The sequence below is a fragment of the Orbicella franksi genome, chromosome 15 (genome assembly GCF_964199315.1).
Source record: "Orbicella franksi chromosome 15, jaOrbFran1.1, whole genome shotgun sequence".
Lineage (NCBI taxonomy): Eukaryota > Metazoa > Cnidaria > Anthozoa > Scleractinia > Merulinidae > Orbicella > Orbicella franksi.
The window spans coordinates 16,595,279-16,607,621 of record NC_138159.1 but is presented as its reverse complement, the minus strand read 5'-3'; the positions used below and the strand labels follow the sequence as shown (position 1 = coordinate 16,607,621).

Sequence of the window (12,343 nt, the reverse complement as noted above, 5' to 3'; positions counted from 1 at the left end):
GGAAAGGTAAAAATTGAGATTAAAGATAAAAAAAACTAAAAAAGAGTTTAAAAAAATTAAAATACAGAGTTAATAAAAATTAAATATGTCTAGAGTTTATATTGAAAATGATACGGATAGATGCCGGGTTATAAGATATTTTCCCAGGCAGAAAAAAGTTCCAGGCTTATCCAGAATTGTCTCCATATATGATCAATCCATGACGTAATTTTTAGCCGTTGGCCAATCAAAGTCCAGAACCATCTGATTGAGTCTGTTTGTTGTTCGCTGTTCAGAGGTATCCAAACTCGATCTTCTATCTGGAAAACTCCTTCTAAAGGAAGACTGGAGATCCCGATGTCTCCCGAAGAAGTCTTTGAAGCTACAAATCGACAGCTTTTTATAATGTAGTTGTTGGCTCTGCGGCGTAAGGTCCGGTTTTTGCTTTGGCGCGGGGTAACTGCAATCGTTGACTATGGGCAACATTCACTGTTGTGTTCTTCCTTCGCCTCGCGGAGGGGCTATGGCCAAAAGTGAGCCTTATGACAGAACAGGGCTTGCGAATGAGTCGTTTGAACTACCCCACATTAGCGACAGAGAAGGTAACGGCAAGCAAAATGTTTGTTCAAGGGTGATATGTTATGGTGATACGTCTGATCTTAGCTTAACTCTACGTATCATGGCGATTTGGCACGGACAGTTTAGGATTTTATCCCTCTTATTTCTTTGTAGATCTTTCAAATCACAAGGGGACGTTGTTCTTGCACAGATCACTTTCTAATCAAGGTAAGGCAAATGACAGCTAATTTCACAATTCGTTGAACAGCTTGAGCGAGTCCGATCATCTCCGAGTCACATGTAAGCAACTGAAATTGGTTCCATTGCTTGCAGAAAGTTGTGTCTTTTTCTTATAAGTTTACTCAGCTTTCACATGTAGTAAGCTAAGCTTAAGCCTTATGCTATGGTTCATGTTCTTTTCGCATAAAGAATTAAAAGATCTCTTGCCCAATTTTTTTTTCAGTGCGACATGAAAATTCTTGTTATTCTTTGCAAGTCTTGAAATTAATACAACTGCAAATTTATTTTTTCATATTTAAGCTTACTTCGTCTCTCGCCGATTTCCGTCACAACTATGAGCTTAATTTACGTTTGTAAGCTTTAAAAGCTATTTTTCGCGAAAGAAATTTCACGTTTATCCGCAATTAATTCATTTCCACTTCACGTTGGATCCCTTAAAATCCGTGATATTAAAATCTTATTTTTTTGGTCAATTGCTTTGACCTAACACCACATGTTATACGTGACAATTCGAAAGAAGCTTACAGAAGGCTTGGTGATATTATGAAATTCCCTCGGAATATTTTTCAAATTTCGTGAATGCTCTTAATATAAAGTTATGACAGATTGTCAACTTCAAAATTACGGGTTCTGCTGATGTTTGTTCAAAAAATTATTTTTTTCTCTAAAAAAGTGATATTGCAGAAACCTCTTTGTATCAATAATTTTATTAATGACTATTTGCTGGAAGAAACAAAAAAACATTACTTATTTGAGAATCAAAAAGACATAATGGATTAAGTTATAGATTACCATATGCAAACCCCTGATCGTGACATATTTATGAAATTTAATCTACTTGGACATTTAGAAAAGCTCTAACAAAGTAAGGTAAAGTAGTTGCAAGGCATGGAGATATTTACATAAAACACAAACCATATCACCATATTCGACAAGTGTTTTGGAGTGTTCTAGATCTTGTTATTTCCTGCATGCTTCAAAGAAAAGAAAAACAACAACAAAAAACTGTTTCAAAAACATTTGCAGCTAATTTTTCATCCTGATCATATAACATTTTATATCCATGCATTATTTCCATCAAAAACTCATGATATGTCTTAACATGCGACATTCCATACAAGGTAACAATGGAACATTTCCCGGGAGACGTACATTTTCAACAGGAAGTGACTCAAGAAAGAGAAACGGAGTTGGGGTAAGGACAAAAGGCGTGGTCTGACACATGAGTATTTTGGTACACCCTCAAACCTACTAATGTGGTGGACAAGATTGCCAACATTAGATCAATGCTTTAAATTGATACATTTGTACTTCCTCTATACAAAATTACCACTTTTGTTTCTACAGTCTCCTTGTTTGTGGCCACAACAAAAGCCCAACCATGTTAATGGCGGCTAGCAGGCTACATAGCCTGTATCTTGTTTATAGATAAATTAAGTATACTTAACACTTCTAGCCATCTCTTAAAAATTCCTGATGGTAAAATCAAACAGAAATTATATCAGTTTCAATTAACAATAAAATGTATTAAAATATAAAATGTCACTACCATGAGTCAATAGGGGGCTAATTTTTAATTACATCTGTCACAACATCATTTAAAATTTGTTTAAGTACTAACAACGTGTGACATGTCTAATGTAATAATTTTAATATGTTTTGGAATCTACCTCATCGGTCCAATTAGTATTTCATTAGTGGTCAATTATGTATTCACCTACACATAGAGACCTGCAAGCCATCAAGGTAAAACAAGTCAGTTTTATTATATAAGAGACTACGAGCTAGTTGGCTTGGTCGGTTGTATTTAGCTTCAATTAAAGGCAGGTCAGGGTTTGTGAAGCTTCTAAAGTCTTGTACTTTCATAATTGGTGTAAACATGTTCAAGTCTGTGAATTCCATTGTAAAAAGGGCTCTTTGTTTTTTAGGATTAAAATTTATTAAAATTGAATTAGTTAAAATTTATTTTACAATCAATGTTTTGGCAAGTTTGACCTGCCTTCCTCAGGAATCGAGAAACTAAAAGGCCATATGGTGGACTGAACAGTCAACAGTCAGTCTGTCATATTTACTTTTATTAATTTTCTCAATTCCTGAAGAAGGGCAATCAAACTTGCCTAAACAGTGATTTTAAAATCAATTTTAGCCTCAGAAAGAATCCTGAAAAACAGAGAGCAACTTTTAATTTTAGAAATAAAGGGTGAAAGTTTCAGAAATACAGAAATACTTTTTTTTTCGCAAATTGTAACTTACAGTAACATTGTAATTTCTTTTACCAGGGAATTCTGACTAGAAAATTTAGCTCCTGCTCAACTATCTTCCTTGATGACAGTACAGTGAGTCAGCCCAACCTAAAATCCACCATCAAATGGTAATAAAATTATTTCTGACATCAAAGTTAGTTTTTCATCTTTTGCAAATTTAGCTTCTGTCATGTGTGACAGTAATAGAATTACAATTAGATCTGAGGGCTCAAAAAAAGTCCATCCAATCACCCAGGACAAGTAGATTTTCCTGCCGGACAAGTAGCTTTAATTTTATTCTCTCTTGCCTGATTGGCAGGGGCCCAGGCAAGTCATCTGCAACTAAAAAAGAAAGAAAATAAACTAAGACTTGCCCAGAGCTAGCAAAATTTGAGAAACGCGAGCTGGAATTCAAGTTTTTTTTTTAGCCCTGTTGACATTGAGGTATTTTACATTTTGAATAATTGATAAAAATAATTGTTATTATCATTGGATGCATTTTCCCCTTACTTTTCATTGGCCGAGAACCCACCACGTGACCTGCAAATAACTGCCTACAAATAATGGTCTGCTCATGTGAACTATCATCTAAATGTGTTTTTGAAACCATGCGCTTGGGTGAAATATCATAAAACAGTGGCAGTTTGCTTCCCTGAACTGTCAGAGAGTGATTTAAATATGAAACCAAACTGGGTGATCGAATGATAAAACATTCCACTGACAACTCATGATAATATTTTGCTTAACCTCACCCAATAATTATTGTTAATTATACACTCAGTTAATTATACAGTCGGATACATGGATAAACTGTCAGAGTGTGTATGGATCCAAAGTTAACTGATGAGTGGGCGAACTTTGTGTTGGTTTAGGAAACAGATGTGTATTAACATGGACATGTGCTCAGAAAACTCAGTAGACCATCTACTATTGTAATCTGCTCCTTTACACTAGAGCACAATCTTCAGTTGGCTTCTGAACTATTGGTGTGCATAAAATTTATTTTTCTCAAGTTATCTTCTCTCTTGATTAAACAGCTCAGAGCGCAACAAATTGCAGTTGTTTAAAAAAACTAAAACTGTATACAAATACCACTTTTTCAATTAATTTATTTTTGTTATCTTCTGAAATTAACATTTTAATTGGTCCATTTTTTTGACAAGGTTAATGGATCTGTGAAATATTTATCACTGCAAATGGTGTTGATTATGATTATTGTAAATATTTTTAATCACTTAGACAGTCATTTGCTCAGTCATTGCTTGAATTGTGGAACCTTGTATCACCATTCTTCGAAATTTGACTCTAAAAATAGTTTTATGTTACCTATTTCTTCCTGTTAAATAATTCTCGTATTCATTTGTTTGCAGTGTGGCTTTGGCAATATATTACCACATAAAGAACAGGTGGGATATTGTGTTGTCTGTTTTAAAGAAAAGAGTAATAATATTATTTTTGTCTGAAATCTGAGAAAACTGAAAAATTAAACCGCATCATGATAAGCCCCACTGAAGACCTAATGGACTTGCTATCTTGGGAAACCACATTTCTTTATGATGATGTTGTAGTAAAAAATGTCATCACTGCTTCATAAGATAATAAATAGTATCCACTTTGAATTTATTTTCAAAGTTTTTGTTTCCTTATTTTAATGTCTGTCAAGAACTTCAACGTCACATAATAATTTTTTAGATTTGGGAACCAAGACATCAAAATTACCATATGCAAATATGCAGAAAGGCTTCCAAAACTTTAATGCCTTAGAGCAGCTTCAATGTTTTGTAATTTTGAATGTCATAGCATTAAAAAGCCTCATTGTGTCCCTACAGAGACAGAGATGTGCGATCTCTTGATATCTTTGATGAAAGAGCTCACCCCCTTACGGTAAGGAAAGTGGCAAAGTTGGAAGATTTCTAGATCTGTTACTTGTATAAATGTAGCATAGTTATTTATTATGACAAATTATACTAAAATACTATATTCGTGGCTCTGGATGAAATTTCTTTGAAACAAGACATGCAGGAGTTTCATTAACGTTTTCAGCAAGAAGGCAACTGGTTTTCACAGACGGGCAAAACTTTTTAAATTGAAACTCTTTATAAGAAAAACATTCCTCTAGATGGTCAAACTAGGCAGATAAAATCATCCCCACAGCAGGTCAATTTGTCCGGTGCCTGACCCTTAATGAAGCCCTTGATAAGAACTCAGTAACAACTCAGCAACCATCAATTATTTAATTTACTAATTAGCTGTATTGCAGATAAATCATTCTCAATGATCACCATTAGTCTCTATCATTGTTAGTAATCTCAATAGATAGTAATGTGGTTTCTTTTTGGAAGATTTTTTATATTGTCTTTTCCATTCTTCAAAACTGAGTCGGATAACCAATTCTCAAACTCATTAATGATCCATCAAGTTTAAACAAAAGGAAATCAAGATGGTGACAGTGTTTGGATATCTGATCTTAATTAGCATAGATTTTTACAATTTTATATCTCCATTTTTTCCTTAGTTTTTGTTTTGATAGGGAAGATATATCAAACACTCTAAACTGTTTGACTACACTTCCAAATACCTCAAAGTTCGTCAACTTTTAACACTCTGCTTGGTGTTTGGAAATGTGGTCAAACACATACGGTCTTTCATGTTTGATATATTACTAAATGTTGGAATTCTTTTATTGTTTTTTTTAGCATGATCCTGTACCAGATTATTATGACAGAGTGGATCCAGAACACAGGCATATCTACAAGTTTATCAAAACCCTGTTTCATGCCGCTCAGCTCACCGCAGAGTGTGCAATTATCACACTTGTAAGTCTTATTTGCATAGATGTTCAAAAACTATCGATTTTATATACCTAAACTTTAATAGTTAATAGTTTGGCAGTACAAAAGACTACAAGTATTGACAGGAGAACCCTTAACAGGAACTACTTCCTTCACTGAAGGGTTACCTTAAAATATCTGGAGATTGTTTTTTTTTTTGAAAAAGGACCCAACCAATACCTCTCCAATAGGGGTCTACGCTAGTTCAATAACATAATAATATTATATGTTCTATGGGATGCAGAGAGGCGCAATTAAAGTTACGTGCTTTCCCAAGAATACAACACAAAACGATAACATAAAGACACTGACCATAGCCAGACGTTCATTTGGCACCTTGCACATGCTCCCCCCCCCTCCCCCCTTATTGGAGAGGAGTGTGTTGTCAGTGGCTCTTACAGTTCATTCTCAGATGTTTGATTTTGTTTATTTCCACGAAACACGTCAGGTTTACCTTGAAAGGCTTTTGACTTATGCTGAGATCGACGTGCATCCAGGAAACTGGAAAAGGATTTTGTTAGGTGCTATTTTACTGTCATCTAAAGTGTGGGATGACCAAGCTGGTAGGTATTGTTATGCTGTGTGTTGACACTGGTTCTGTATTGTGCAGTTCCAGAAAATGTCCATACTCCCCTCACAGAAGGAATTGGAATTTCCTGGGGGGTGGGGGGTTTCTGGAAGACCAAAAAATTTAAAGAAAGATATGTAGCTTAACTGGAATTTCCAGAGGGGTGGGGAGATGTTAGAAAAAATCCCTTCCATGGGGAGGTATGGATATTTTCTGGAACTACACATTGTTCAGCACCCTCTATTTTCTCATATTTTTATTCAATCACTGAATGCGGGGATAGAATCGTGATCAAACTAGACACCAGCACAGAGTGGAAGACTTGACAGGGTGGGGGGTGGGGACTAAGAAGATTCTCCATTCTTCATTTGGCTTGCTTCACTCACTTCCCTGCCCCCACTCCCTCATGCTTCACGCTCGCTTTTTCTTTTACATGCGTTTGAAAATAGAGAGGCTGTGAACAGTTAAACTCTATGTCTTCTAAGGTTGAGACACACCTTGCAGTGACAAATGTCTGTCTAACCATAGAGATATCTACTTTTAAAGGTTCCTTCCTTAGAGAGGTGTCCCTTGTGAGGCCCTATTAGGGGTTTTCAGGATACAGGATATTTAGGTAAAAAATAAAAGGGATAAAGGTTACTTTTGGGGGAAACATTAATTTGATATGGGATAGTTATCCAGAACAGATTCCTCTGGATATCGAGTAGGAAAATTGTTAATTTTTGAAACTGGAATTAACAATATACAGGATATTTAGGCCAAGCATTAATTGGATGTGGGATACCCAGATCTCTTCCCCCCCCCCCCCTCCCATGAGGCCCCCTATATGAAAAAGTTGTTCACCTTAACAAAGAACCTTGTTTTAGACAGTGTCTGTAGAAGTTGATATACCAGTAAGTTTCATACAGTTGTACCCCACTAATTCAAACTAGGTGTTTTCAAACCCCTGCTATTTCAAACTGTTCTTCGTTTCCCCTGAGAGGTTGAAATAGTGGGGTCCAACTGTACTTCATTAAATATTTAAGCTGAACTCAAATTTTGGCACAGGCCCACAAGTGTATTACCCGTATGCTGGGAAACATTGAAGCACAGTTTTACAAATATTTTCTTACTCTAACTGGGATATGTTTTTCTCTTGACAGTGTGGAATGTGGACTATTGCCAAATTTTAAAAGACATAACAGTGGAAGACATGTAAGTTGATAAAAGTTTAAAGGAGCTCAGTCATGACATTTTGAGTTATTTTGGCTGTGCATAAAATAACCTGTAGACTGAAGGAAGCCCCAAAATAGTAGTTTACTAAGATAGAAAAACACCAAAGAGATCATAATCAACCACGAAGGAACAAGGGTCAGTGAGGATGGAGAATATTAACACGGATTACAAACGATGAACATGAAAAATTTAGGGTAGACTTTTCAAGTTGTGGAAACCGTGATGTAGCTCTTTTAATACTACAGTTGGACCCCACTAATTTGAACTCGGCTTGTTTTGAATCCGCCATTATTTCGAACTCAAAATCATTTGTCCTTCAGTCATTTACTATCAGCTATTTCTAACTCCCACTATTTCGACTTATTTTTTGTTTCCCCTTAGTGTTGGAAATAGTGGGGTTCAACTGTATCATAATACTAACATTGAAACTGAATATTAATTTTGACACAGTCTCATTGATTTCTTTTCTGCAGGAATGAACTGGAGAGAGCATTTTTAGAGCTTTTGCAGTTTAATATTAATGTTCCATCAAGTGTCTACGCTAAATATTACTTTGACTTACGCTCACTTGCTGATGCCAACGATTTGGTTTTTCCTCTTGAGCCACTTAGCAAGGAAAGGGCGAGAAAATTAGAGGTGAGATTTTGCTGTTAATGGTTCCTGTCTCTAAGAGTGTACTTGTACAATAAACATGAAAGAATGAGAATCCGAGGCCATCGTGACAAAATTCAACTCTGGTCACTAGGATCATGGTGCATCAAAGGAACTGATGAATCCAGAAAATCCCGAAGGAACATCCCGGCCTTAGGCAGTATCCACACTACGCCGGAGAAATTTGAAAACGCAACTATATTTCTTCAGTTTGGTCTACCGTCCACGCCAATCCGTCGCGAGAACGGAGCTTTTCAAAAACTCTCTTCAAATCGGAGGAATTTGAAACCGCCAGCTTTTCATTTTCATGTGGATGGAAAACATTTTGAAAATGGAGCTTTTCGGCAACGATGATGTCACGATAATCACGTGATTTCTCTGCCCGAGTCTTCCTTAAGGTCATTCCTCACATTTACGTCGCGCATCCTTACTGCGCATAATTTATGGCGTCAGTAGCGCGCGCTCGTGCACGCACATATTGAAAACATGACGGATTTGCCTTGATATTGAGCTCTGTCAGTTGAAAAATGGCTCTAGCTCACAAACGAGCACGGGCACCCCAATTTTTTTTTTCCAGTCATTGTAATCAACTAATCATAAGCTTTGCGTGAGAAAAGACTGATCTAATTTCTATTGCTAAAAATTGAATAAATAAGAAAAATAGTAGATACACTGCGGTCTTTTCTATTTTGCAGTCGGTAACCACGTCAAGAAATTTGGTTCAAATTTTTAATCAAGGATTTAGCTTTCTGTCTGAATCAAACTTAAAATGTTTATTTGTGTCTGACACAATGTATTGACTGTAGTTTAATGCGTGTTCTTATGAGTCTGGGCTCACAAAGATTTTACAATTACTGGGAATGCGTTTTTATAATAAGCTTTAAATCATGCCAAAATGGGACATTTTCAATGCCTCACTGCTCCTTAATGAGCATGGGCAGTCCCCTTTTTTATTTCAAAATTGAAGTTATCATATGACAAATATTCAGTGGACAAAGTTTGAACAAAAATCTGTTGTCACTTTTATTTCAGAGGAATTACCTTAAGCACAAATCTAAAATGACTAGTGATTGTTGCGTTTTCAAATTTCTCCGACGTATTGTGGAGGAAAAGCATTGGATGAATTTTGAGAGTTAAACCTCCGTTTTCAAAGTCCTCCGGTGTAGTGTACATGGGGGTCTTAATCTTCATATCCAGAATCAGGTGAAAAATAGAGATGCAACAATATTATTTGTTTTCCTCTTGCAGGCTCTCTCAAGTGTATGTGAGGACAATATGCTAGATTGTAATCCAACTACCTTGTATCGCTCTAAGAGCGCAGATGCGCTTACACCGCGCCGGAGAAGCATGGCTATCCTGTCGTGACGAATAATCCCAAAACAACAGCTGTAGAATCGATGATAGTGGTACGTATGCCAGATCCGTGCGCCTATGGACAGAGGAAATCTGCACAAGAGAAATGGGGCAAAAAGCACTTGGGCATTTATTTATAGTGAAGAATTGGGTCAGGATGACCGTTTGGCGTACGAAGTTTCGTTTAGGCCTGTGAGGAGAACAATGAGTGAAGAACATCGGACTTCACGTCGCTTGCGTGATAAACCGGGGACAGAGGTTTTAGTCACGCAATCCTGGGGGAGGTTTCCATCGCGTCAAATATTTACACTTTGTGTTACAGGATCTCCAAGGGAAAAACTTTCCACAAAGGTTGTTTCCCTCTTACGATCATATTCACCACTTGTAGAATGGAGAGATATTTGACTTCATATTTGACTTCATATTTGCACACTGTCACCAGATAACTTGATTATCACACAGCATTTACAGCAAACCCCAACCAAGATCTTTTTGGACGACATTAGAGCAACTGATGATAACGAGCAGGCCACTCTCATGAGGGAATTTTTATTTGCAGGGAGGTACTAAGGAAGGAACTCTTTTGAACGTCGCTGATTTCAGTTTGACTGTTTTCAGTTAGTGGAATATTTCAACGCTGTTTCTAGGGTAGTGGTTTACAACTGACGGAATCGCAATCTCGATCCCAGGCTCTCTCTCTCCTTTGCCTCTCCTCGACATCAAGGAAGGCAGAGGAGAGAAAGCCTGGTAATGAAGTTGAACGAATCAAATGGCCATTTTAAACTGATGACGTCGCTTAGGGGATCCTTGTTAGTGTGTCTGGTTGTTTCTTTCCCGCGAAAATTCAGGCTCCGTCCACACTACACCAGAGAAATTTGAAAACGCAGCTTAGGCCTACCATCTACACAAATCGATCACGAAAACGGAGCTTGTCGAAAACGCTTTTCAAACCGGTGGAATTTGAAAACGTTTTTGAAATTTATCCAGCGTAGTTTGGACAGGGCCTCAAACCCAAGGAACTACCAATCACAGGCGTTCTAAGGATCTCTGTTTAGTTACGTCAGACAACTTACATGCGAGGAAGATATTGAGCGTGTAAATGGACACATCCGTATACCCTGACTTGTCCCTAGTCGTCTTCATACAACTTCATACAGCATGTGGCAAGGGGCGACGCAGGGGCGCAGGGTGAGATGGGAACACGCGACATGGCGCAAGGCATTTCCACCTCGCCCCGTGCCGCGCGCTGTATGAAGTTGTATGAAGACGACTGGAGACGAGTCAGTCTGTTAACCCAAGCCAACGAAACTGTTTCATTTTAATTATTCAGTCTTTTCAGCGTATCAGGATCTCGTCTGTTCTGAATATTTTTACACCATTTTGATCATAGCTTTTGAACATTTTACCCGAGAACTATGAGAGCGATTGGTGAGTGGAACAGCTTTATACAATTATCGACAAGAGAAAAACGTTTACAAAATGGGAGAATATTGTCGAAAGGGAAAACTAGAAGTTTAAGGAGAGCATTTTAGCCTGTAATTCTACCGCTAAAATATCTTCAATGGCATCTTGGCAAACAGAATCGCTGTAATACAAAGACAACAGTGGCCACGATATTACTTGAAGTTATTAGCCTAGTTGACTCAAAACTCAAACTCAAACTAGTTGACTCTTCGCCTTAGCGATGCGAAAGCTGTACTGGGCGACAAGTTTTCAATACAGACAAGGTCAGATTTCGTCAAAGAGCGTCATTCTTAGTGAAAATACTTTTTGTTGCACGCAACACTTGATTCTCAGATAGATGTAAATTATTTCAAGCAGAACAGTAATAATATATTTAAAAGTTGGTATCCTGATATCAGAAACCGCGCTTTTCAGTCATGTGCGAAAACTCCTTAAAGGCCGTTAGATTACGGTGCTCGCTCGTGTATTAATTCATTTTATTTATTTTTATTAGTAGTTGGTTCAGTTTTAAAGTTCACAAACTAGTCCAGTTCTACGAGAATCAGATACTCGATAATATCAACTTTACACAACAGGACGATAAGAGGTTATAGCTGTTTAGAGACGGACCATTATTTTTTAGGGGAGGGGGGCGTTGGGCAATTTTCTGGGGCATAATTTTTTTCTTACCTTTCGGTTGTGCATTAGTTTTTTTTGGTGGGAAAAGGCTTGTGCGATATTTTTTAAAATTTAAAACACAGGGGCTGGATAGTAGAAGGCACTTGCTCGATTTTTTCCTCATGGCTACCCTTGCATGCGATTTTTTCCCAGCATTTTTCAACTGTGCAGGAATTATTATGGAAATTACCAGACCCCCCTCGCCTCAAAAAAATAATGGTTCGTGCCTTAGAATCATCGTACAACAGCTTCTCATCATATTCCTTGTTTCCTTTCAGTCCAAGAATTGTAAATATCAACGGCCTGTTTTTTTAGAAAATGTTGAAACTCTCTGATCGACTCTTGCAGTTTTTATAGTTGGTTGTGGCTAAACGTGGCCTAAACTGCAGAACGGATAGCATCGATGCGTTATTTAGCCTTGTCATGCAATCTTTCTCGCCCTAGTTGGATTGTGTGACAAGGGAAGCTAGCGTGACGATCCAATACGTTGCTCGCGTCGGGCGCTACGGAATTCAAAGACAGACAGTTTTCCTTTGTCCTTGTGCTCTGCCCCGACCTCTGTCATTAATATTTTTGTCTTTTTG

General features: G+C 37.4%; 1 protein-coding gene across 1 annotated transcript; it reads left to right on the top strand.

Moving 5' to 3' along the window:
• Positions 1 to 241: 241 nt before the first annotated feature.
• On the top strand, positions 242 to 12,333 carry LOC145470668 (cyclin-Y-like protein 1). Its single transcript, XM_081454492.1, has 11 exons — positions 242 to 581; positions 712 to 765; positions 1,899 to 1,972; positions 3,057 to 3,148; positions 4,391 to 4,426; positions 4,850 to 4,904; positions 5,717 to 5,836; positions 6,300 to 6,414; positions 7,562 to 7,613; positions 8,108 to 8,270; positions 9,534 to 12,333. Exons 1-11 carry the CDS (start codon positions 455 to 457, stop codon positions 9,648 to 9,650), a joined length of 1,005 nt encoding a protein of 334 aa, XP_081310618.1. The 5' UTR covers positions 242 to 454; the 3' UTR covers positions 9,651 to 12,333.
• Positions 12,334 to 12,343: the final 10 nt, after the last annotated feature.